This window comes from Myxocyprinus asiaticus, chromosome 9 (assembly GCF_019703515.2).
Source record: "Myxocyprinus asiaticus isolate MX2 ecotype Aquarium Trade chromosome 9, UBuf_Myxa_2, whole genome shotgun sequence".
Taxonomy (NCBI): Eukaryota; Metazoa; Chordata; class Actinopteri; order Cypriniformes; family Catostomidae; genus Myxocyprinus; species Myxocyprinus asiaticus.
The window spans coordinates 49,052,484-49,079,885 of NC_059352.1; the positions used below are offsets into that span (position 1 = coordinate 49,052,484).

Below are 27,402 nucleotides of genomic sequence, written 5' to 3' on the forward strand. Positions count from 1 at the left end.
TAAAACGGCATTATCTTCCACCGAAAACAAACATTTTGAAAACTATGGCATTAGGAATCTGAAAACTGAGGTTTAAGTCTTAAACGGATTAGTGTGGAAGTGGCCTTAGAGTTATGACAGAGTTAAAAACGTCCAAAACAAGACTGTCGTCAAACTGTTGCTCCGCCATGACAGTAGAATGACGAACTGTAGAAGAAGACCACAATAGCACCCCTTGTGGTAACGTTGAAAGTGCAACATGTTACTTTTGTTGCATTATATAAATTGCGTTTTAACACATTTTGGAACATGAAAATGTGAAATTGTGTAGTTTCTGAGTTCATGTACTTGCGTCAAATATGTTGCAGGCCTTGGGATGACTCATTCTTGAAACAGCCCTCGGTGTTTGAGTCAGTAACTATTTCCTCTCACTGTCTTCTGCTATTTTTATAGAGAAGCACACTCTACCTGCAGCACAACTCTGGCCTTTGGATTCGACCACAGCTGTACTAAATATTTACTGTTGTCTGATGCATCGTAGAAGAAAACTTTGGAACTTTCAGTTATAACAGTTTGATTAGTTACTATCTTATTTTAATCTCAAAATGCATTGCATTGACTGACCCTTAGTCCGTATTACTTTTGCAAGAAAAATAACTTGTTTTTCTTTGGAAAATTCTCCAGTTAGACAGAAGGTTTATGTTCATATATTATGGAGTTTGTTGGCTATGATGCAGATTCATTTTAATCTGGATTATAAACCAACTGCTCCAGCATGTGAAAACAGGTGTATATAATTGGGAGGGGGGGTTAGAGACACAAGGAAGCTCCTGTAAACTGTGTGGATTGTGACTCAAAGCCATCAGCAGTTTAAAGAGAGCCTGATGTACACTGGGACCCTCAAAAAGCCCAGGATGTCCAACAGAGCGTGCTCATCGCAAACGTTCTGGTGAAGGGGTTAGGGACTTTAGGGTTAGCCTGCAGTGTAACACAAGCATAATGAAGAATAGTAAGACTTTACTATATCTTCACTATGGCTAGAGGGAGAAAACTTTATTATATGTTACTTTTTCCAATTTAAGGAGCAGTTCATGGTAAGAGCTCTCCATTTGTCAGAAGTGGACAGACAGTCGCAATCAATCATGGCTGTGCTTAAGACTTTAAATATCAGCTAAGCTGTGCATCCATTACTTTTACTGAGAAGAAATCAAACAGACATACAGTATCTCCCTTCAAAAAGATCTACTCACCAATCATTATAAATCACCTCTGCCTGAAAGCTTAGCTAGAGTAAAAGGGTGGATTGTCCCTGCAGTAACATAGTCATAGATATCCATACGTGGATACCACATCTGGCTGGTTGACTTACGTCAACAGCGCCGTCATCTGTTTGAATGTAAGTCAAATGAGGAGATCCCTCAGGGTGCTGAACAAACTGCTTTTGTGTGGAAATCATATAATAAATTGACTGCCCGGGTGCTAATCATCAATATGCTGGTCATGATATATTCATTTGTAGAGAACTTTATTTGGAGTTTGCTACAAAACATTTGTACATAGATTGAAAGAAGTACAAGTAAAGTCTAGACTTTAAATGGCACTGCAATTATTTATTATCTCAGTGCAAATAATAATTTTAAGATTTACACATTTAAATTTCATAACAAAATGTAATCAAACTGAATTGAGTAATCTTAAACAAAAACAAATCCAATCAATTTGATGGAATTTTGTTATGAAATTGAAATGCGTTAATATTAAAAATAGGCTAAAATATGTATGTGAATGATTGGTACTATAAGAATTAATAACAAATGTATGATTTGAACAAATATATATATTATAGATGGGTTTTTGTAGCTAGATACATTTATGGTTATGACTTATCCATCCTGCTGCATTAATGATTACTAATACCACTGCTTTTATTAAAACCTTAAAGCATCTGGTAGTGCTTTGATGATCAATATTATTTATCAGAGCGTTTTACCAATAAAATCTTTTATATAATCTAGGCAAATCAAATCTTGTGAAATTTGGCTGGAAAAGATTACAGACTGTTGCTGACCACAACTGTCAGTTCCATTTTAAGTGTTGACGAACGGCTCTTGAACTCTCCAATATAGCGGACACATTGACATACCTCAGGCCCATAAGAACAGCTGCTAATACAGCATCTATGTATGGATATCTATGGTAACTCTACAGTATGTTGGGAAAAGAAATATCATGTTGTGTGTTGTGGTTGGTTGCTTAGCTGTTCTGAGTGGTTTTTGCATGTTGCTATAGGGTTGCAAGGGCATTTTAAGTGATTGCTAGGTGGTTGCTAGGGTGTTCTGGGTAGCTGCTTACTGACCTATGTTAAAAAGATCCACCTCCATGTCTTTATAATATTGTGGTCTCTAGAAATGGCTCGGGTTCCTTCTTAAATGTAAGTACGTTTTACCGTACACCAGGCGAAAATCGGAAGCCAGATCACTTAGATCAATTCCTCAACAAGTGGCACAATTTGAGCTATCATTCATGTCCATAGCACAAATGCTGGGGGAAGAGTTATGCGCCGAAGTTTAATACTGCTCCTACAATGGCCAAATGATATAAAACACCAAGTCAACGCTGTCAATCGGGATAACTGGGACCAGTGTGCCATGTCTGTTACACAAGATCTCACTGGGTTTACATATTTTGTAGTCAGACAAGCAACAATTGTAAAGGACCATACAAATTGAACAGAGTGCAACTTGCTTAAGGTTAGGGGTTTGTTCAAATGAGCAATAATAATATAGATATTGCCTTAACAAGCTCTACTTATTACTGACTTGTTAAATCAATGAAACCTGTCTTGATAACTTAAACTCCCAGTTACTGACAGACATCTTTAAATAATGTGTGACACTGGATAATATCCTCTGGCGTAAGAGATCATGTGAGATTGCAGAGGGCCATTGGCTTGCTCCTCTGACCGGTGGCTTGACTACTGATAGGCATATAGTATTGTCGCTGGTTAACCTGTAAGTGTTTACACTGAGTAGAGCAGCATTACACTCTATTCTAATCCTTGCTCTCCCATCTCTCCTTATCAGATTCTGCCTGTAGTTTTCTCCCCCCTGCCCGCTTATCATCAAGCCTGCATTGTAAACAAACTGTTGATTGATGTCCGGGGTAGAGTTGCACGGTCTGGCAAGGCTGATGGTAATTACTCGTACACAATGACATGTTTCAGAGAGATTAAGGCTCCGCTTTGAAGCGGCAGGTATTGAATTATGAGTGTTTTTCCTATTTGTTTATAGAAGTTTCTGTAAAGGTCATGAATTGAAAAATTGTTTCATTAGCATTCATTACTGAAAAAAGTCTTTCATGCTAATGGTTAGAGAGGAAAGCTAAACTCAGGATCAATTATTGGACTATATCAGAACAAATAAATTATGTGATTGTCTGGTAGCCGCGAGATGGATTAACCGAGTGGGATTTATCTGACTCAAATACAAAACCGTTTGATGATTGATGCTGGAAATGATTGTTGACAAGGGCCGACGAATCTAATCAAAACAAATCACTGTGCTGACTTGTTAATAATGTTTGTGTGTCCTAACTGGAGGGTTATGAATAATAACTGTGAGCCATTCTGTGCTCATATTTTGTGTGTTTCATTTAGAACATGAAATTAAAGAGGAGACCATTTGGAAATACGACTGTCACTTGCTCTCTTTCTTGTCATCTACAGGCCGTGTGCCTTGGATTATTTTCTGTGATTCAAGACACCTTTTATTCTTCTTTAGGGCACATGGGTTGTCAAGCGTTGGTCCAGTAAACCAATGTAAACATTGCCATTCAGCTGCTAGAGAGCACAATAGCAGGTTTCGAAAAGTAATAATAATAATAATAATAAAAAAAAAATACAGTATATATATATATATTCATTCATTGAGAAATTAATTGTTAGCAATAATGTTTAAACCTTTCGAAACATATCAACCATTAGCTTAAAGGTGGTTAAATGTTGATAAATTGTTCTGGAGAAGCCACTAGTGTTTTTGTGCAATTCTTCGATTTAAACTTCCTGCAAACAGGGATTGCAGCAATACAGCTCTGCAGCGACCACTAAATATTTTGCTATAAACTTCAGATATATGGAATTTTGTACTTAAAATGAGTGACTTATATAGTTTAAATAAAAGGTTGATATTAATCTTTTCTGATTTGTCATCAGTAACAACATTACATCACGAGCAGTGCCTCATAATATTAGTTACTCTTTCCCTCATAAAAGAAGTTAAAGGAATATTCCGGGTTTAATAGAAGTTAAGCTCAATCGACAGCATTTGTGGTATAATGTTGATTACCACAAAATTTATTTTTAACTCGTCCCTCCTTCTCTTTAATATATTTAAAATGTATGCATTTATAATTATTTCATCATTATATATTGAATGATTGTTATTTGAGGGGCTTTCTCAGCAAATATTAATATATGTGATTAATTGCGATTAATTCAATTTAATTATTCAATTCTAATTTTTAAAGAAAAGGAGAGACAAGTTGAAATACATTTTTGTGGTAATCAACATTATGCCACAAATGCTGTTGATTGAACTTAACTTGTACTGAACGTGGAATATTTAAGTATACAGTATTGTACATTTCTTCTTTTTTCAATTTCCAGATAATTTTCTGCTTCAAATCAAATCTTGTAATGTTGTGATTAATTTCAGAAATGGTTGGTCTGGTTCAAGGCTTAGAACACTTTAATTGAAAAATTGTTTAAAATAGTAAATAATAAAAACATTCCTGGAAATGAGGCAGTCATTGTTGTGCTCAATTGTCTTATTGTTGCGGTAAAAGTAAAAACACAAGGTTAGAAACATTTCACTTTTTGAATATACCTCCTGCTTTAATGTATGCAGTTATCATCTTTGAATAAAATGAGGGTCCCCTTAATAGTTTTATTATTAAAGCTTAGTCATAATGGCATATTGTATGTTTACTGTTTCTTTACCTGAGCGGAGTTGCTTGATTCTGCCATTGCTGCTATTTATGTCAACAGGCAGGAAGTCTTTGAACCAGGAGATCTCTGGGTCAGGGTTCCCGCTGGCGGCGCAAAGCATTGTGGCCGTGCGTGTCCGTTCCACCACCTTCAGCTGTGGGCCCATGTCTATGGTCGGGAACCCGTGAGGAATCTGATCCTCTGGAAAAAACACACAAGAATAAAGCATTAGGATTCAGCACGCACATACACACGGCTGCGCAGTCATTTTTTCTATACCCCAGCTCTTACAAATGTTTGTATGCTGGACCACCCCAGGGCGACTGACCTCTAGCAGCTGAACATGCTTGACTGTAAGACAAAGAGGTGGAGTAGAGATCATGGTGTGAAATCCACTGCTAATGTAAATACGAGCCGGCCGAGCCGTGACTAATCCACCCATGGTGTTTCTGGTCATGGATATATGAGGGTGAGAGGGGTGATTTCCTCCCGGCTACAGCAACACCTCACAAAACACATGACTCTGCCTGACCCAAAGTTTCAGGAGAGTACAGGAAGTCTAATGCAAGGATTACTAAATTAAGAACCAGCAGTCCTAAAATCCAAAGGTAGAATTTTATGTTTGCATGTCTTTTGAAAGAGCTCTCTCTCTTTCTGGCTGTATTGGTAATCAGATGACAATGGTCATTGGACAAATGCGTCTAAAATGCAATCTGATTTTATTAAAGGGAGGCTCTCTAATTTGGATTACACACATCAGTTTGCCATTGCATTAAGTCTTCTGCATGTATAGTCATGAAACTTCCACCACAGTGTCATTTCCAGCACATCTCATATAATATATATTTGCATTATTTGGCTTGATTGAAAATGACGCCCCAAACAATTTTCTGCTCAAAAGTGTTGTTTACCTTAAGTTTTCTTCAAACATAACTTTATCTAAAGCATGCTCTTAACTGACACTTTAGTTGACCTGAATAACATTTACACAAAATTTTGAAATAAATAAATAAATAAATAAATACTAGGGGCAAAATTGTTTGGTGTAGTGGAAATGACATCACTACTGTGGGACAGTCGTAATAAAAAAAAATAAAATAAAATAAAAAAAAAACCTTTATATAAATCATTTCACTCATTTTTCGATTACCATATTTTTAAACATGCAATACTTTGTATTTTTATCATCTGTTTTCACAGTTTAATATTGAAACTCTGGGTTTAGGAATAGGCTAAAAAAAAAATCTATAAATAAAAGGCTTTTGGAAAATACCAAAAATAAATTATGGCCGCATGGTAAAATGTAAAAAGTCAGATTTAACTTGACCTTAAAATAACAAAAAGGAAAAAAAGTTGAAATCTGTTTTCATACAGTAAAAACACCAGTAAAAGCGAAAGCTGCCTTAATACCCTAAATATGTGCACGGTAACCTTTTGTAATATTTGGTTAACTGTGAGAGTTCACGAACGGTTATTGTGTTATTTGTCGGGAGTCGGGACTTGGGAATAAAAAGCATTTATTGCTATGGATGCGTCAAACACAATCTCAGATAGTGGGGAATAAAGTGCACATAAGCCTAAATAGCACAATAGGCCTACATAAATCTTCAAATGATAAAATCACATAAAATCACACTCTGTCACTGCCTGCAACATTGTAGGCCTATTCTTAATCAATGGAAAATGAGTAATTCTGAGGCAACGAACACTACGGATTATAGGACTTCTTCAGGATGCTTTGATTTTTAAATGATTCAGCATTTAATTTGTGTAATAAAAAAAATAAAAAAAATGCAACGGTCCTGCGCGGTGCACTGAAAAAAGTGAGTTGTGGCACAACGATCAAAGATGTCCATCTAGTGCGTGTTTACATGGCCTAGACGCACGTGTGAACAGCCCGTAACTTGCCCTATAGCCTGTTCAACAAGGAAGCTGCTGTTTCTAATTTCCTGTTTTCATTTAGATTTGAAAACGAAGCAGCAATGTTTAAATCGTAATCATAGTATGATTTTTTTTCCTTCCCTTTTTCGCCCCAATTTGGAATGCCCAATTCCCAATGCGCTCTAGGTCCACGTGGTGGTGTAGTGACTCGCCTCAATCTGGGTGGCGGAGGACGAATCTCAGTTGCTTCCGCATCTGAGACGGTCAATCTGCGCATCTTATCACTTGGCTTGTTGAGCGTGTTACTGCGGAGACATAGCGCGTGTGGAGGCTTCACGCCATCCACCGCGGCTTCCACGCACAACTCACCACACACCCCACCGAGGACGAACCACATTATAGCGACCACGAGGAGGTTACCCCATGTGACTCTATCCTCCCTAGCAACCGGGCCAATTTGGTTGCTTAGGAGACCTGGCTGGAGTCACTCAGCACGCCCTGGGATTCAAACATGTGAACTCCAGGGGTGGTAGTCAGCATCTTTACTCGCTGAGCTACCCAGGCCCCCGCAGTATGATTTTTTAATCAATTCATGCAGCACAACAACATTCCATTTGGGCAGTGAAAAGTTAAAAGTTTTTAATGGGCTTTCCTTTGCAAACACAATGACGAAACCTGACTCCTCTGTGGTTACATTACGGTATCACTGCAGCACTAAAGTTTCGTTTTCTCACAGTTCGGTTCTATTATGCTACACCAGAACTGGAGAGTTAATCTGAAAGACGAAAGCAGGAGAAGTTGGGAAAGCCTTCATAAAGAGCTTAGCCTGAGCCCTGCAACAAGAGAATAATGCCAAATGAGCCGAGGGAGACTCCCTGGAGGGTACACTGTCTGTCTTGCTCTCTCACGATGTGTGAGAATGAGCACCTGAGGAACACCCCGTCCCACTAGAAGAGCTGCCTTTGTTACTGTGTTTGTTTTCTGCTAAGAAAGAACATTGTAGGAAGGACTAGGTAAGGTCACAGCGGGGTCACAAAGATGTACTGGAGGTCTTTGTGTGTCACGCTGATTTAGTAATAGACCCCAGTGGGACTAAACTGACACTAGAAGCAGCAGTGAGATACACCTTAGGGTTTTGAAGCAATCTTGCTTTCCAGGTCACAGCCAGAGGGAAAGGAGGGTTTCAGAGGGATAATATTGTTTACTATTGTTCTGTGGTGTGGTGTTGTGGTTAAAGCTTACCCGTAGGAAGAAAAATCACCTCAAATCATCTCAATTGTTTCTCCAAGACAGCAGTGCGATTAAATGGAGACTTGCTAGGAAGAAAGTCTCCGTTATTAAAGAGCAACCTCTGGGGGGCCTGGGTAGCTCAGCAAGTAAAGACGCTGACTACCACACCTGGAGTCGCAAGTTCGAATCCAAGGCATGCTGAGTGACTCCAGTCAGGCTTCCTAAGCAACCAATTGGCCTGGTTGCTAGGGTGGGTATAGTCACATTGGCTTAACCTCCTCATAGTCGCTATAATGTGGTTCTCGCTCTCAGTGGGGCGTGTGGTGAGTTGTGCGTGTATGCTGCGGAGAATAGCGTGAACCTCCACACGTGCTACGTCTCCGCGGTAACACGCTCAACAAGTCACGTGATAAGATGCGCGGATTGACTGTCTCAGACGCAGAGGCAACTGAGATTCGTCCTTCGCCACCCGGATTGAGGCGAGTCACTACACCACCATGAGGACCTAGAGCGCATTGGGAATTGGGCATTCCAAATTGGGGAGAAAATCCAAAAAAAAAAAAAAAAAAAGAGAGCAACCTCTGAGCAATAACATTTGAATTTGGCAGGGCTGTTAACCAGTAGATTGCTGGTCTGATTCCCACCAGGAGCAATCCATGATGCATCACTGTTGTGCCCTTGAGCAAGGCAAAATGCTTCAGGGAGATTGTCCATGTACTGTACAGTAAGTGTAATGTAAGTTGATTAGGATAAAATCATCTTAAATGAATATTTACTACAAGTTTACAGTGTAATAATACACTCTACAGTACAGACTATTGCATTTATAGTTAGAACGGCCCCACTTTATATTAGATGTCTTATAACTACTATGTACTTTTGCTACAATGTACGTATTATGTACATACATGTTGTTGAATTGTACTTACATTTAAAGTACCTGCATTTAATTACATCTGTAGTTAAACTGTTAACCTAACCCTTGCCCTAAACCCTAATCCTACCCATACCTCAAACTCAGTGGCAGCAAATGTATTGTACACTGTAATGTATGTATTTTAATGTTAGTACATAGTAGTTAAAGACACCTAACAGCCCTCTTCATAGCGAGTAAATCACTCATATATCAACCAAATTTCGCGCTATGCATCTAAAATATGTATTTTGTTAGCCACTGGCGAGTAAATATTCTGATTTTACTCGCCAGAGATTAAGTTGTGTAGTGGCGAAGAAAAACTTGAGCACCACAATCCTTTTACTGAATAAGAAGCTGGCGATTTAAAAAGCTGGATTCAGCCTCATCTTGTTGTGTCTCATGAGCACGCGCCCTGAAGGAAATTGACCTTATTTGGCTGCAGTGGCTCCGGATCTGTCCTAATCACGCTGTCACCATCGCTTTAGTTCAGCTGCGAAATGCCACTGACATTGCATTTAAGAACGTTAACTCTGACTTCAGTTAAACTGTTCCCCAGACTGTTTTCACATCATTCTCCATTTTAAAGCATGGCTACCAGACCGGTAACGCACCTGTGGGATGTCTGTTAGAAGGTAAAAGTGTTGCAAAACTCAAGAGGTTGTAGATTTGAATTTGAGAACTTGTAGAAGAAATATTTGTACATGTAAGTCGATACACATTATGCAAGTAAAAGTTTCCTTTTGCTTCGTTCCGTGTATTTTGTGTCCAAATACGAGACCCAGGCACCCTATATCTCTTCATATCTCTTTTAAATTCCTTTCTGTTATTTACAGTCAGTTGGTAATCAAATAGACAAAAAGAAACATTATTTCTAATCATACATTGCATGGACAAGGGAAAAACCACCATGCAACTTCTCTCTCGTTAATGTGTTGTGCACTACGCTTATTCAACCGTAAACACTTGCTCGTGGAGCAGCCATTCTCTTAAAGAGACAGTACCAATTTAGCGCTTGTTATACTGTACATATCTATGTAAACAATGTAAATCGCACAAGTGCATTTAAACAAACATGTTACAAAATGTAGTAATGTAGTAAGTGTAATAAATGTTTAAATACATCAATATTTAAAAGGCATAATCATACACTGTGAAATATTTTAACATCAGAAGACACTGTAAATCCGAAAGAATTTAACAAATACAAATCTTTAACTAATCTATGCAAGGGTTTGGAAAAATGTTTTTTTTTTTTTTTTTTTTTGCATAGTACTTTTGATATAGTGGAATGTAAATTAACCTTTTTATAATATAACTATTAATTTTATTTTCATTAGGTTCCAACCTAATGTTCAAACAGTGACAACAGCTTGTATCATTATTACAAAATTAATATAAACTGATTGAATGTGAAATTTGTACACAAGCTAAAATGTGATTAAAAGGATCAAAAGAGAAATATGAAAATAAAATGCACAATCTTGCATACTATATTGGGTGAAATCATATATATGAAAACGAACATTATATATATATATATATATATATATATATATATATATATATATATATATATATATATATATATATATGATTATATATGATGATGCCCCCTTCTCTGTTTTCTTAATATCTTTTTTTTAGTTTTCAGTTGCATTATGTTTACATGCTGTCAAAAGTCTGGCGAGTAAAAACAAAAATTTACTAGCCAATGCCGATTAATTCTACAACGTGCCTGTAGAGGGTTGCCTAATATAAAGTGGGACCATTAGGGTTCATGAATGTCACTGCAGAAAGCATATTTTTGTCTTCACAACATAATTAAAGATCTGCTGCCAGTTGCAAGAAACACTTTAAGCTAAGAAAACCCATAGCCATACAACAGCCATACAATTATTTGGGAAATCTTATTATAAATCAAATTATATTTTTCCAAAATTCAGTGTTTTAAAGTTTGATTAAATGTTATCATCAAAAAACTGTCTAATCTAATGAATTAATAAAACATCAATCAAATGAAAACAGAACAATTACTATTTAATTATTATGTTTAGCATTATATTTATTACACAAAGTGCTTCTATGCAGATCTTCACAGCACAATCCAAACTACAACACTGGAGTTTTATTCAGTACAACAGCACTTTTGATGGAGAGATACTACTTAAATATAGGTTTTATTATTCTTATTATTATTATTACATTAAATATTAAAATTGACCATATAGTAGTACTATATTTGTCACAATTTCTTCAATTTCACACATTTAATGAAATATAGTTAAGTTAAGCTTAATCAACAGCATCTGAGGCATAATGTGGATTACCACAAATAAATAAACAAATAAAAATAAAATAGTCACTGGTTTATAATAAAAAATAAAACAGATTCTTTTATAATTACAGTAGGGCTCTTAAAATAGAAGTAAATGGGGCCTGTCCATGAACATTTAAAAATACACTGTTTTAAAAGTGTAGTCACAAGATGTAAACAATATACGTGCTAACATGATTTCGGTGTGATAAAATCAGTGATAAAATTGTTACGTCGTAATGACAACAAAGTTGTAATATTGAATAAAACTTTACACAGATAATTTCATCACGCTAAAATCATGTTGACACCTACAAGTCAAGATCAACTGGCAGCATTTGTGACATTATGTCGATGACTACAAATAATTGTTTTAAATTGTAACATTTTTGAAGGGTTTAAAGGCAGAAATGTGAAGCTTATAATTTTATAAAAGCACTTACATCAATTCTTCTGTTAAAACTCATGTATTATTTGAGCTGTAAATTGGTTTAAATTGTCATTTACAGTTGTTTTTGGATTTGTTGACATTGCATCGTCATGGCACGCAATTGGCTATAACTTTACACAAAAAAGGTAACTACGTGATTTTATCACACTAAAATCATGTTAACACACATATTGTTTACGTCTTGTTGCTATACTTTTGAAACAGTGAGTATTTTAATGTTTACAGATTGACCCCATTCACTTCCATTGTAAACCCAGTTGTTTAAAAGGAAGGCAAGTCTAATTTTATGTTTGTGGAAATCAGTATTATGCCACAAATGCTGTCGATTGAGCTTAACTTGTATTGAACCTGGAATATTCCTTAATGGCCCTTAAGGGCACAATGGTGATAGTTCTCTCATTGCAGGATTTGAACCTATAATCTTTCAGTTAACAGCCCACTGGAAACCTTTCTAAATTACTACCCATCATGGTATGATTGTTTGCCATTTCAGCCTGCTTTGGGTACACAGTCTGTGCAGCATTTAGTCCAAGAAATCACAAGAAACATTAGACAATACCCTCAGGGGCTCATGTCACCTTCTCTCATGTCTTTAAATTCAGCAGAGTCCGGCAGCATGAGACTTACACAAAACCCCATAAAGATCTGTCCTCTGTCTGTCTGTCTGTGTCATAGGTGAATGTGATTCTCTGTTATGTTCTCCTTCAGAAATGTCTGAGGTATTGAGCCAAACACCTCATCACAGTAACACTCACAGAACAAAACTCCCCAGTGAGGAGTGCCATCTCCCTGCACACACACATCAGATTCGGGTGGACAGGTCACTACGACACATGTCCTCAATGGACCACTTCATTATGCTTCAGTCAACACACCTGACCTGTTCCTCTGGGCTCTACACATGCTGCGTAGTCTGACAAAAAGGGATGGGATTCAAATTTTTAGCCGCTTTTCCACCATCAGGCCAAATGGTTCTGAGCACGGTGAATAACTGTTCCAGTAGCATTTCAACACGGCACAGTGCAATTACAAACCGTTACTGGACCTTATTTCAGCACAGTTAAATAAATGGTCTGCACTTACAGTATGCACACAGCTCTGTTCTCTGTACACATACTCAAAACCCACTAACGAGGCTAATGAGCTGAGCATGTTAAATTTACAGCGCTATAGATTATCTAATTGCACATTTTCCGTGTTTCCAAATATGCGTGGCTGCTAAAAGTTACTATCTAAATCTAAAGTAACCCTAAAACACAGGGTTTTGTGTACAGAAGAGTGGGTGAGAGCATTATCTGCAGTAAATGGCCATTGTGTACTCAATCACAAACAAAGGTCTTGCTTCATGTTCGGTCAAAATAAGCTCCGCCAATATAAAGGCTTAAAGGGACAGTTCACCCAAAAATGAAAATTCAGTCATTGTTTACTCACCCCTGTGTTGTTATAACTCTATATGACTTTCTTTCTTTTTCTTAACACAAAGGGAGAAATTGTGAAAAAAATACATAAATTGTGCTCAGTGATGTCATACAATGGCAGTTTATGGTGACCACCTCTTCAAGCTTCGAAAGAACACAAAATTATAATTCAGAAGTCTAATAAATTATTTGTTATGAAAGCATACGATTAGGTTTTGAGAGAAACAAACCGAAATCTAATGTATTATTTAGTGAAATTGTTCACTGACCGTTAATCTCCTGTGTGCGTTCATGATAGGGCACGAGAGCAACAGTTCACATAGTGAAAGCTCGTTTTGTTCATCCAAAAACAGGTCCTCCACAGCGATTGTGACAACAGAACACAACACAGCTGCACAAAAACCAGAGAACAGAACTTACTAAACATGTCTGAAGAGTTTGTAGCTGAAGAATTGATGCATTTCCAAGCCCAGCCTTATTTTGAGTTGTAAACAACCAATGTAATGACTTGCTGTTTAGTGAATTGTGATTCATCTTCAACAAATAGTCACATTTATTAATATTACAAATTTGAATAAGCAATTTTCCGCAGAGTAATATAGTTAAGCCTAACCGTAGGCTGTTTGCAGTTGCCAAGCAATGTAGCAAATATAAATTGTGCGGTTACTACAGGTGTGTGTTTAACTGCATTCTGAAAGTGGCTCGTTCCAATCAGATTTTAGAGTCAGAAATATCCGTTTTATAATCCTTAAATGACAGTTTAGCCCTTAAGAAAAGGGCTGGTGAACTGTGCATGTATTTGCACTTGGCAATGGGAAAATGCACTGACACACTGTTCATCATCTGTTTTACAGAGTGTAATGTGTTCAGCCTGTGTGTTTGATAATGTCCCTGAAGTGCTGAAGTTATCAGGTGAGACAGGGATGGAAACAGACAGGCAGAATGTTGTGTTTCATTTTATTTTGCTCCTCTGATTTGTTTTCCGGGGGTTGCTGTGGTAACAAGCTTCCATGAGCGTGCAGAGATGCGTTGACGGTTCGAGCGAGACGGGTAAGCATGTCGAGACAGTGTCATCTCCATGGCTAATTCTGTCCGACTGACGGGCTGTCAGTTCTGCTGCGATTCCAGCATTCAAGGATTACAGGGTTGAGAGAGTAATCCTCAACTCTGCAAATTCCTCAGAATAATCGTTGCAGCATGGGGTCATGTAATAAAGCATAGTAATAATCCCCCCTGACTAATTTGTCAGAGGCTAGCCATTACCGTAGAATTCTGTTTTCAGCTACTTGCATACTTTTAATTAAATACCTTGGTGTTAAATTACTTTGGGAAAAGCTGCAGTATCATGTGTGTTGGCATCATTGTGTTGAGCTGGTAAAAAATGCAGTCCTGCTGTCGGTGTGACAGTTAGCCGTCGCACTGCTATTGGAGAACAAATACGGGTTATTGGGTTTCAGGGGTTTTCTTCTATTCTTATTTTATTTATTTTTTCTCTTTTCTAGAGCACAAATAGAGGTATGACATGTTTTCATCAGCCGTCAGATATAACAAAGGGCTTCAAACAAGTCTGGGGGTTGAATCTGAAAAGTCTCATGAGAGAATGATGTTTAGCTGCCTTTCCATGTGGATTTTAAGACAAATAATAAACTCAAACACTAGTTTAAAACGCACATTCAAGCACTGACCTATATTCAGTTCTTCAGTGTGTTTGATTTATTCTCAAGCACTTTTAATGCAACATATACCTTGGGTCCAAAACGAACACTCTCCAAGTGCCAAATGCAACTTAAGCGAATCCAATGAAAAGACACTCAAAATGTCTACTAAAGATGAGTGAGTGCCGCAACTCATATATCTTCTAACTTTATAATCAGACAGAATAAAATACAGAATAAAAACAGCTAATATAAATGTATATAAGATCCAGGCAATATTATATTTATCATCAGTGGTATATCGAGGATCTCTAAAGGTGTTTTCTTTTTTTTTTCAGAACTCCACCAAAACAAATACAAAAAGGAACAAAATCACAAAGTGTCTTCTTCACATTTTGTGACAGGTGTTGTTTCAAAGTGAAATGGAGACTAGCTCATGTTGTAATTTGATGCTGCGAGTGACAAAATGACCTGTGCAGTTTGCCACATATGCAGGAAAAAAACAAACAGCTAACTGCATTATCATAGGGACACATACTTATAAAAAAAAAATAAAAATAAAAAAATTATGCAAAACAAAGTTTTGTAACCTGTAATAAGTATTTATGGCTGATACACTTTTTCAATTCACCTGCCATTGGCAAATCTGAAAAAAAAAAAAAAATGCATAGATTTGGCTCTAAATTCTGATTGGATGAGTAGCATTTAAAGCCGCTGTAAAATGCTGTTAAATGCACATCTGTGACCATACATTTTATATTAATGTGGTAAGTTGCTTGGCAACAGCCTACAGATAGGCGGGAGAACTGTTTACTGCAATTATTCATATAATTTTTGAAACTATATAAAATGATTTATATAAATAATTGTATAATTATACATATTGTGGCAGGGTGAGCAAGAGATTAAAATTACAACAACAGAAAAAGGGGCAATAAGGTGTCCTTAGGGGAAAGTGTCCAAAAGAAAGGGGAATCTAGCATCCTCGCAGTGCATGGGGCTATGTGAAGGAAGGGTGGTGCAGGGAGGATTAGGTCCAGGTGATAGTGGGCGGGTTCTGGCGGCCACACGTGCTCATGGGTTTTGAGGCGTGTGGGGTGGCAGCTCCTCGAGTGGTGCGGCTTCCCTGGGCCTCGGCGTGTGAGGGGACCCTCCCCGCTTTGTTCCTGGACCTACGAGGACAGCAGTGGGCAGAGACTGGCCCTCGAGGAGAGGCATATTCGGGTTTATAGGCAGCAGTGATGAGGCTCTTCATTGAGTTCAGATGAGCCCCATCACCGCGCCCCTCCTCTCTCCTCTGGTCACTCCAGTTGTGAGCCTGGGTGAAGAACAGCCCTCTGAAGAGTCGGAGTGACGATGATCCACGGGAGGGGCGTGTCGTACCGTCACAATATACAACACTGGTGTCTTTTATCCAACCTGGTCTCATAGAATCATGTTGCTACACCTAATTTTTTTTCAAAATAAAAACATTTACATAACTTTATGTTTGTTTGATGGCAGTTTTCTGGCACTACAGCAACAACTTGTATTCACTTTCACACAAATCACAAGTAAAACGGCACCTTTTCACCCTATTCCTTACACAATGCTATCGTATGACATCCAAACACTTTTCCTAGAGCGCATCACTTATTTTAGAGTTTACTTTAAATAACCAAATACATTTACAAGCTTGTTCGAGTGTGATCAAATTGCGCGGTAGCTCAACTGATAGAGCGTTGCACTTGTGATGTAAAGGACCGGGGTACAGGTCCTGAAGAGCATGCAAGTCGAAACGTGAGCTGAAAGTGTCATAGAAGCACCACAAAATGATGTGGTTGCTTCAAAAATTTTGTTTTTCATCTCACATTTGACCATTACAATACTATTAATCAGGTTTAGGTATAGAGTTTAGGGTAGGGTGTAAAATCACTAACACATGGCATCTTGTGGCTTTTTGCTTTAGTTTGAACCCTGTATATCCTTACAAAGCACATACATACCTTATCCAAGTCAAGCTGAGAACTGCAGTACTCCATGACAACCATACAAAGCTCTTAGTGTGTTTAACACATAGTCCCTGAACTAGAGCGATTGCGATTTCATTTCTGCAAGGAGGAGGGAACCTCATGCTCCTGGTTAAATTATATTGCTTTTAGCCCTAACCACAGCTTCTCAGTAAGGAACTCCACGTCTCATCAAGGGCCACACCCGGGCAAAAAGCACATCTTCCAGTTATTGCTGTTTTAATTAACACTACATGAACTCCGCTCCAACTGGGAGGAAAAATGAGAGGGACCAAAACAAACAGAACACGCCTCTCTTCCTCCCCTCATTCAGCTGACATTTCCTTGCACGGCCTCTCATCTCCTCTTTAATCAATGAGCAGTCATGATCTCCCTTGGGGAAATTGAATGCTCTTAACAGAATCTTTCTCCTGGCAGATAAAAACAGATTGCACGGGGATGAGCGGAGGAGAGGAAACAGAGGTGAGCGGGGTAAGAAGGGATTCAGGAGGAGGACAGAGCTCTGATATTTTAAATGGAGAGACTTCTCACATCTGTTTGTAATGAACTACCACTGCGTGCTGAGGAGACATGCTGGACTTAAGTGGTTCCTGCACCGGCAACAGGAATTATATTTTAACCAAGTTGTGAGTTTGTAGTCTGAATTAAATGTGATGAGCTAAAAAGACAGGGTACTGCTAAATAAAACACACTTTTTTATTGTTTTGCATTCACTGGCTGCATGCAAAAATAAACATACAGCGGAACCAGTGTAGTACGTTTCATGAACGAATGACTGGGGGCTTTTTTAATGGAATTAGTCATAAAGACTCAAGTTACTAGTTTTAATCAGTCAAATGAATGTCTCAAAGATACATATATATATATATATATATATATATAATGATTTGGCATTTTAATAATAAAAAGAACAAAAAAAAAACTCGAAAATATTTTGCAAACTATACAGTTGAAGTCAGAAGTTTACATACACTTAGGTTGACGTCATTTAAACTTACTTTTTAACCACTCCACAGATTTAATATTAGCAAACTATAGTTTTGGCAAGTCGTTTAGGACATCTACTTTGTGTATGACACGAGTAATTTTTCCAACAATTGTTTACAGACAGATTGTTTCACTTTTAATTGAATATATCACAATTCCAGTGGGTCAGAAGTTTACATACACTAAGTTAACTGTGCCTTTAAGCAGCTTGGAAAATTCCAGAAAATGGTGTCAAGCCTTTAGACAATTAGCCAAATAGCTTCTGATAGTAGGTGTATTGGAGGTGTACCTGTGGATGTATTTTAAGGCCTACCTTCAAACTCAGTGCCTCTTTGCTTGAAATCACGGGGAAATCAAAAGAAATCAGCCAAGATGTCAGAAAAAAATTGTGGACCTCCACAAGTCTGGTTCATCCTTGGGAGCAATTTCCAAATGCCTGAAGGTACCACGTTCATCTGTACAAACAATAGTACACAAGTATAAACACCATGGGACCATGCAGCCATTATACCACTAAGGAAGGAGACACATTCTGTCTCCTAGAGATGAACGTAGTTTGGTGCGAAAAGTGCAAATCCATCCCAGAACAACAGCAAAGGACCTTGTGAAGATGCTGGAGGAAACAGGTAGACAAGTATCTATATCCACAGTAAAACGAGTCCTATATCGGCATAACCTGAAAGGCTGCTCAGCAAGGAAGAAGCCACTGCTCCAAAACCACCATAAAAAGCCAGACTACAGTTTGCAAGTGCACATGGGGACAAAGATCTTACTTTCTGGGGAAATGTCCTCTGGTCTGATGAAATAAAAATGGAACCTTTTGGCCATAATGACCATCATTATGTTTGGAGGAAAAAGGGTGAGGCTTGCAAGCCAAAGAACACCATCCCAACCGTGAAGCATGGGGGTGGCAGCATCATGTTGTAAAGGTGCTGTGCTGCAGGAGGGACTGGGCACTTCACAAAATAGATGGCATCATGAGGAAGGAAAATTATGTGGATATATTGAAGCAACATCTCAAGACATCAGCCATGAAGAAAGCTCGGTCACAAATGTCTTCCAAATAGACAATGACACCAAGCATACCTCCAAAGTTGTGGCAAAATGACTTAAGGACAACAGTCAAGGTATTGGAGTGGCCATCACAAAGGCCATTGACATAGAACATTTGTGGACAGAATTGAAAAAGCATGTGCAAGCAAGGAGGCCTACAAACCTGACTCAGTTACACCAGTTCTGTCTAGAGGAATGGGCCAAAATTCCAGCAGCTTATTGTGAGAAGCTTGTGGAAGGATACCCAAAACATTTGACCCAAGAAAACAATTTAAAGGCAATGCTACTAAATACTAACAAAGTGTACGTAAACTTCTGACCCACTGGGAATGTGATAAAAGAAAGAAACTGAAATAAATTATTCTCTCTACTATTATTCTGGCATTTCACATTCTTAAAATAAAGTAGTGATCCTAACTGACCTAAGACAGGGAATGTTTTCTAGTATTAAATGTCAGGAGTTGTGAAAAACTGAGTTTAAATGTATTTGGCTAAGGTGTATGTAAACTTCTGACTTCAACTATAGTATAGTTAGTGTCCTAACTAATTAGTATTTAGTTAGGACACTAAAAAAAAAATTAAAAAAATTAAAATACATTTTTTTTTTATAACTAGAAAGTGCTTCCAGAAGCTTCTACAAGGCATTTTATGTTTTTATAAGTAAATGTAAAATACTGCTGTTTTTCTAAATTTGTTTTTACAGTTCCAACATATCATCCATCTCACAATTTTACTCCAAAATTTAGCAAATTGGTTCACATGGTTTGTTTCAATGAGCCAGTTCAAAAGTCTATGCATTGCATTTTACGTTTTTTTTAAATATCATTTTTCGTCACTTTGCTAAACTTATGTAGAGATTGTTAGGTTGTGTTGTTTGTGGTTCTTATTTATAGTCAAGTGATTTAAATTCACAAACAAATCACTTAAGAGCCATTGTTTTTAATGTACAAGTCAGAAATCTCACAAACTTGCAGCCCTTCGGTTTGAGTCATCACTCAAAAGTGTTTAGAAAAGTTCATGTATGCTGTTTTGTGTTTTTATTTTTATTTTAAGAAAAATAATATGAAAAACTTGTGTGATTTACAAGCACTTCGGCAAATCAGTTCTACTGAATCATCATCTGAAACATCATTACTGTGCATGTATGTTTAAATATGTTTATGTGAAGACAAGATTTGCATGTCATGTCCTTCTAATTGTTTAGTATCATTGAGGATTAGAGTGAACAAACCCCTCAGGAAGATATGAGGGAACCATGTTCCACATTCAGCCAAGCAGAAAGCTGCTGTCTGCCATCCAATTGCCTCTCATAAGAGAAGCGACCAATGCAAGTCTTTGACAGTGATGTTGATGTCTAGAAAGAGTGATGTCAGAGGACGTAGCCACATCCTGCCCTATTCGCCCATGTAAACTGCTCCTGTCAACCCTGCCACCATTGACCTTCTCTCCGTTTCATCATTGATAATTAGTTAGCAGAATTTATTTGCATAGTTAATTCCCCTCAAGTCAAATCTCATAAACACCAACATTCTCACACAGACACACAGTATCACGGCTGCTAATAAGCCTTTAATAGCTTCTGTTTGAAGCTGGGTCTTTGAAGCACCATCCCAGGTGGTTTGGAGAAGTCAGCACACTTTATTTGAGGCTGGCGGTCGGTGGTGTTTGTTGGTGCAGTATTGGAGGAATGGATGATACAGTATTTGTCTGGCCATATCTGCGTATTTCTATTACATACTGTGATCTTCATAGGACACTTTCCACAGATAGGGTACAAAATAAGGTCTAAAACATTATCTTTGTCTGTTTCAACAAAGGTGTCAATGAAAGATGGTTCTTAACCTCCAGAAACAAAATGTTTATAACGTATCTTAGGAGGTCAAACTTAATATTTTGAGATTTTTTTTATTTTTGCAACCAAAACATCTAAATAGTGTTAAAACCCTGATGTGCATGCCCAAGCTATCTGTGAGCGTGTATGCGCAAACTGTGAGTGCCTTTGTGGCATACTGTTAATTGCCACAAAAAAATAAAAAAATTAAAAACAAAGAAAAGAAAAGAAAAGAAAATTATAAAAAAAAATCGAGGTTACTGTGAGTCACTTATAATGGAAGTGAATGGGGCCAATTTTGTGAGGGTTTAAAGGCAGAAATCTTAAGTTTATAATTTTATAAAAGCACTTACGTTAATTCTTCTGTTAAAACTCATGTATTATTTGAGATGTACAGTAGTTTAAATCGTCGTTTTATAGTGTGCAGTGTTACGTTGTCATGGCAACGAAAGTTGGATATAACTACACAGAAAAGGTTAGCAAGTGATTTTATCACACTAAAATCATGTTAGCACATATATTGTTTACGTCTTGTGGCTATACTTTTGAAACAGTGAGTATTATAACGTTTACAGATTGGCCCCATTCACTTCCATCTGTAACCCAGATTTTTGCTTTTTTTTAAAGAAAAGGAGGGACTAATTTTTGGGGTAATCAGCATTATGCGGCAAATGCTGTCAATTTAACCTTAACTCGTATTGATCCTGGAATATTCCTTTAAGATGTGGCACTCTGTAAACAGGAACCTAAATATTTGACATTTGAGGTGTTTAAAACTACATGTTTCATACCATTATAATCTATAATTTTACGATATATTATAATATATATGTTATATTATAGTTTCTCTAAGTTAATTAATAATTACCACTGCAAAAAATAAAAAATAAATATAAATTAAAAAAATCACAGTGGTGAAATGTAACATGACGACACCAATGTTTGGAGGAGGACCACAAAGGCTGAGAGTACCGTTTTGGGATAGGGCCAATGTAAATATCAAAAAATGGTTCCTTTCTAATTACCTGTCCAGTGATGTTATAGGTTCAACCAATAAGAGGAAAGCTAAGATACCATCTCCAGAACTTACGCTGTCTGTCTAGGGAAATTCAAAACAAGACACTACATTTCCTTGACACAAATTAGGACATCAATAAACAAACTAAAATTAAAAGAACAAATACTTTTCAATGTCAGCAGTATGGAGGGTACAGAAGAAAAATATCTGGTAAATAAGTTGTTATTGTTATTGTTATTAATGAGAAATCCAGCAGCTTTAATTACTTCTTTAACAGGCGATGACATCCCCATGGAGTTTATGTTTGTGTGTGTGTTTGTGGCTGTAAGATGAACTATATATATTCTTGCCTAAAACAGTAGCGCACAGACACATCTGAAACTCCAAACACATCGGATCTCCTGTGGCATGCTTTGAGAGAGGACACACACTTAATCACAAACACACACACACCCATTCAGCATGATATACAACTGCACAAATCTGCTGACATATTGTAATACAAAAACTAAACAACACATTAAAAGGACAAATAAACATGTCAGCTTAATGTCTGCAGCGCAAAACAGCAAAGCTAAACGTGAATTATTCATCCAAAGATTTATTTTATAAAGTTGCAAATGTTAAACATCGCACGTTAGCTGAAGAAACATCTTTTGTCAGGATGTTATTTTTTATGTAACTGGCAGTGTTGGAGATGAACTAACTAAAAGTAGCTACTAACATAAGTACATTTTTCATTAGTGTGACAAAAGTTCAGCTAGTTTAGCTTTTCCAGTAACAAGCTTCTTTTTTCCAACAAGCAGAGGTGTAGTGAGATAAAAACGCCACTTCTTGTCAAAGCAGAAAAACGTACAATTCATTTAAGTGAATCGTTTTGCTCCGACAGTTCATATAAATAAATCGGTTACCAATTTTTTAATAAAACTATTTACCAATTCACTTACAAGAAGCTATGGGAAGTCCAATTAATTTTAGTGAATTGGTTCGTTTGGATGGTTCATGTAAATGAATCAGTTCTAATAAACGATTCACATGTTCACTTCAGCCCTTGCCCCGAGTAAATGCGTCTTCTTTTTGAAGTGCAATATTTTTAAAATATTTTATACATTTATGTCCAATTCAGTATTAATAGTATTGAATTGTATTATTACGTTGTATATTGTATACATTTATTTTGTATACAGTATATTTTTCATTTAACATTTAACCATTGTAATTGAGATCTTCATTGTTTTTGCATCAGATAAATAATGTTTTTATTGCAGAATTAAATACTTATTATTATAAAAATATATTTTTTAAAGATTTTCTTTAATAACTTAAACATAGTAAGATACTTTTTTTTTTAAGTAGCTTATTGTGTAGTATAGTTTTGTCTAAAAAAAGTAACTTAACAATACTTCAGCTAATTTAGGTAATGAAAAGCTTGTAGCTTGGGAAGCTACAGTTTCAAAGTAGCTTCCCCAGCATGGGTAATGGGTTAATAACAGAGCGAGATGAAGTACATATGTAGGTATGCATCCTCAAATAGATCGTTGAGAAAGAAAAGATTGAGCAAATGATTAGAGAGAGAGTTCAGGATGCAGCATCAGGACCCGCACCAGCCGACTCCATGATAGCTTCTTCCCCCAACCAATCAGACTTTTGAACTCTTGATCTCTCACGATCAACATACATCAGCACTGCACTTTACTCTCGCACTGGACTGTCATAAATTATATTCTCTCTTAACAACACACTGGCAACTGACCATCAACCGACAGCCTGAATGTCAATACAACCACTATACAACCTTACTGCACATTTATATATATTATTTTTATTGTATACTGTGTATTCTATATTGTGTGTAGTGTATACTGTACATTGTATATTATTATTTGTATATTGTGTTGTAATTATGTGTACATTAGTTTGTAAATTGTGTTGTGTAAATCTGTTTATTGTAGATTGGTATATGTCTCATCACTGACACGACTACTATGTTGCTTGGAACTGCACCCAATAATTTCACACACTATTACACTTGTGTATATGGTTGAGTGACAATAAAGTGATTTGATTTGATTTGAGAGTGAGAGCACCTCAGGGCTGACTGTATCGCAGTCTAATAATAAGGTTTAGAGGTAACTACCCTGCATTTTTTTTTCTCCCCAATTTGGAATGCCCAATTCCCAATACTCTCAAAGTCCTCGTGGTGGCATAGTGACTCGCCTCAATCTGGGTGGCGGAGGACGAATCTCAGTTGCCTCCGCATCTGAGACCGTCAATCCGTGCATCTTATCACGTGGCTTGTTGAGCGCATTACCGTGGAGACATAGCTCATGTGGAGGCTTCACGCTATTCTCCGCGGCATCTACGCACAACTCATCACACGCCTCACTGAGAGCGAGAACCACATTATTGCGACCACGAGGAGGTTAACCCATGTGACTCTACCCTCCCTAGCAACGGTGCAAATTTGGTTGCTTAGGAGACCTGGCTGGAGTCACACAGCACACCCTGGATTCAAACTCATGACTCCAGGGGTGGTAGTCAGCGCCAATACTCGCTGAGCTACCCAGGCCCCCTACCCTGCATTTTTAGTGTGTGGGGCTATATACTTTACAGTTGCTCTTCATATAACAGCCCATGTTACCCAGTGTACTTGTTCGGCAGCCATCTCCATGTACCTGAGGCGATCTTATGCTCTCTCTCTCTTGTTAACACCCTTTCTACATTGTAAATGAGCCAAGGACACCTTTAATACATAAGAAGGTGAAAAGGCTTGTGGAATTTCAAAGGAACCATATACAATTACCTTTACTTTGTGCACATGAACAGGGGGCTGTGCTTTACTGTGTGATGTATGTAGACAATCCCTTACACAATGGGGGATGAGAGGGGACTGAATCTTTCTACCAGTGTCAAACATAGCCATAAATATCACCAAAAAACAAAACAAAACACAAACCTGAAAAACGTAAGCAATTTCTGTGTTTAATTCTTCTTTAAAAGTGCTTACATTCGGTACCTTTCAAGTGGTCACAGCAAGAGACCGATAATGGAGCTACAAAGCCCCCCAAAATTTTCGTTCTGGGTTTTACAAACTTTAAAGAAGATTCATCTAATTTAAAAGTGATATGAACACTTTTACAGGATTACAAAAAGTGGTAGATTGGCATGCAGCCACATGCAGGTGCAAGATACTTCATATGAATAAAAAACATACTCATCTCTCTCTCTCTCTTTCGCTGTTGATCGATTGCCAGTGATTAACCCTTGTGCCAGTGCTAGCACGCTCCCCTAAGTTGCAGACCACTCCAATTTACCCTATGGATCTGTATAGAACACCCCAGAGTTTGGTACAAATTTTTATCTACAAAGTATTGGGAGATCTGCTGAGCAATTGGATAATCATATACATTTTGACATCTTCATGTCTGGCATCTTGATTTACTCTTAATAGAAAACACAATTTAGCTTGATAACTAACTTTTTATTTTAACCTCCTGAGACCCTGGGTTCACATGTGTGGACATTACGTTTTGGCTTCGCTATAGGCTATGCATAATTTCATTTAATTTATACCGAGACTCTAGGCTGTCATTAAAGGGTTAAACTTTCGGCGCACTGAGTTATTTCACAAAACAACATGGCGCTGATCTCAGTTGAGTTTGTCTTTGGGAGAAACAGAAACAAAACTACATCTGGTAAGAAATGTAATTCAGTTTTTACATTAAAACCATGTTTTAGTCTCTAGTTTAATCCGATATGCCATTTTAAAAAATATCATCGATTTATCACGAAACGGCACGCCGTAAGACAATGACCACCTACGTGAACTATAGGCTCATTTTCCTTAAAATATCATATATTCACTGTGCATTATCACATTGAAAGTCAATGCATGCATCCAAAAGCTGGAAAATGTTGCTTTCAGAGGCTTTTTATGGAGTTAGGATGAAAATAAGGTGCATTTCAAACTGTTCTGAGACCAGTGCAGACAGACAGCACACTGGGAGCATTCACTCCAACCAAAAGTTCAGTTTCAGGCTGCAGATGATGTATGAACCACTCAACATGTTTGGCAGATATGGGACAATGATAATTAGTACATAGATTCAGAATTATTCATGCAAAATGTTATTTTAACATGGTTGGCAGTGACTGGAGAATGCTGGCCATTACTTAGAATCAGAATTAATTATTCTAATTTCTGATGTAATGTCTATAATGTCTCAAAAACATGAATAACCAACACTAACCTGTAACGTTCCCACTGTCCACATATGTGGACATACATTTTTAGGAAAACTACTTTTTGCATGTTTATTAGGTGCTACTAGTTACAAATCATAAAGGGGAATGGAAAATGAATACAGCAGTCACGCTCGGGTCTCAGGAGGTTAATACCCTGTCTTTGGTCCTACACTTGTTGATCTAAATGTCCTTAAAACAAGATAAATTCACTATTAAGACTTACTTTCAGAGAACAATCTTGAAAATCTAAAAAAAAAATAAAAAAAAATAAAAAAAATTTGATATTAAGTTATTTTGTTATGAGAAACTTTTCAAGCAGTGCAAAATTTAGTGGAATAACATTCAAGATAATTTTTATTAGAAACCGAACCTATTTTAATTGATCAAATTGAAAATACAAAATCATCAGGAATAACTGGCTTAAAACTGCATAGAAAGTCTTACATTTTTGTTCAAATTTGCTCAAATTTAGTTTTTTAGTTCTTTGTAAGTGTAGTTGAAATGTGTAGACTATTTGTTTGCTTGTTTTTATTTACTAAGCGTATTTTATCTTGTTCCATTGGCATTTTTTATATATATATTTTTTTACTTGTTTTAGGCTTAAACTACTTAGAACATGTTTAGGGACAGGTGCACAGTCAGGTCAGAGGTCATTATAACTGGAGCATGGCACCACACTGGCGCCACCACACCAGACACCCTTTTCTGGCATGTGGAAAGTAGATGCTACATGCACAACAGTTTGAATACCATCTCATATTACAGCCTTTAAACCTTTTTTTAAGGCATGTTTTTTTTTTCTTCACAATAATAAACCAGTGTGCTGATTCCTCATATCCAAGCATACAATCTAAAGATGTATTTTTCCAGTGAGTACTTCGCAAATCAGGATATACCCTGGCCCAAACCAAATTAATTGATTTTTGACAATTGTTAAATTCTGCAGACAACTGCAAAGCTTTCTGTGAATGTTCAAAATGAGCAAAAATTCAGTTTGAGCCTCAGTATAACTCACAAGATGTGTGTAGCTTTCATAAAAATGCAGCAGAGACAATGGCTTGTTGTAACACGTGCAAAACATCTGAATGCAGTTGTTATTCACTGCATTACTTTAGTGATTCATTTAACATGTCGCACCTTTCAGTGTTTACATTTCGCTGCAGGTAATGAGATTTCAGTTTACCATTCGAGCGGCCTGGACATGGTCCATTTCTAGGCAGTTCTGTCTCAGTTAAAGGGTTTAACAATTGAATGACTCCATGGCAAACTGCCTCAATAATAAAGTGCTTCTCTGTCAGACCAATCCCACCCAGCAGGGCAAATTACTACCCCGGTTGTGGTTACCTAACAAACTGCTATGCTGCTAAGGCAGCAAAGAAATGAACCATTTCTCCTTCAACTCTTATACCTTTCATATCTTGGCACCTCTGA

The 27,402-nt window shown here is 37.3% G+C and overlaps 1 protein-coding gene across 1 annotated transcript in view; it reads right to left on the minus strand.

Moving 5' to 3' along the window:
• LOC127445891 (receptor-type tyrosine-protein phosphatase F-like) overlaps positions 1-27,402 on the minus strand; it is a 346,333-nt gene that overhangs the window by 138,695 nt on the left and 180,236 nt on the right. Inside the window, exon 5 of the mRNA XM_051706359.1 lies at positions 4,976-5,164. Coding sequence (XP_051562319.1) covers positions 4,976-5,164 — 189 coding nt within the window. The remainder of the gene's footprint in view (positions 1-4,975; positions 5,165-27,402) is intronic.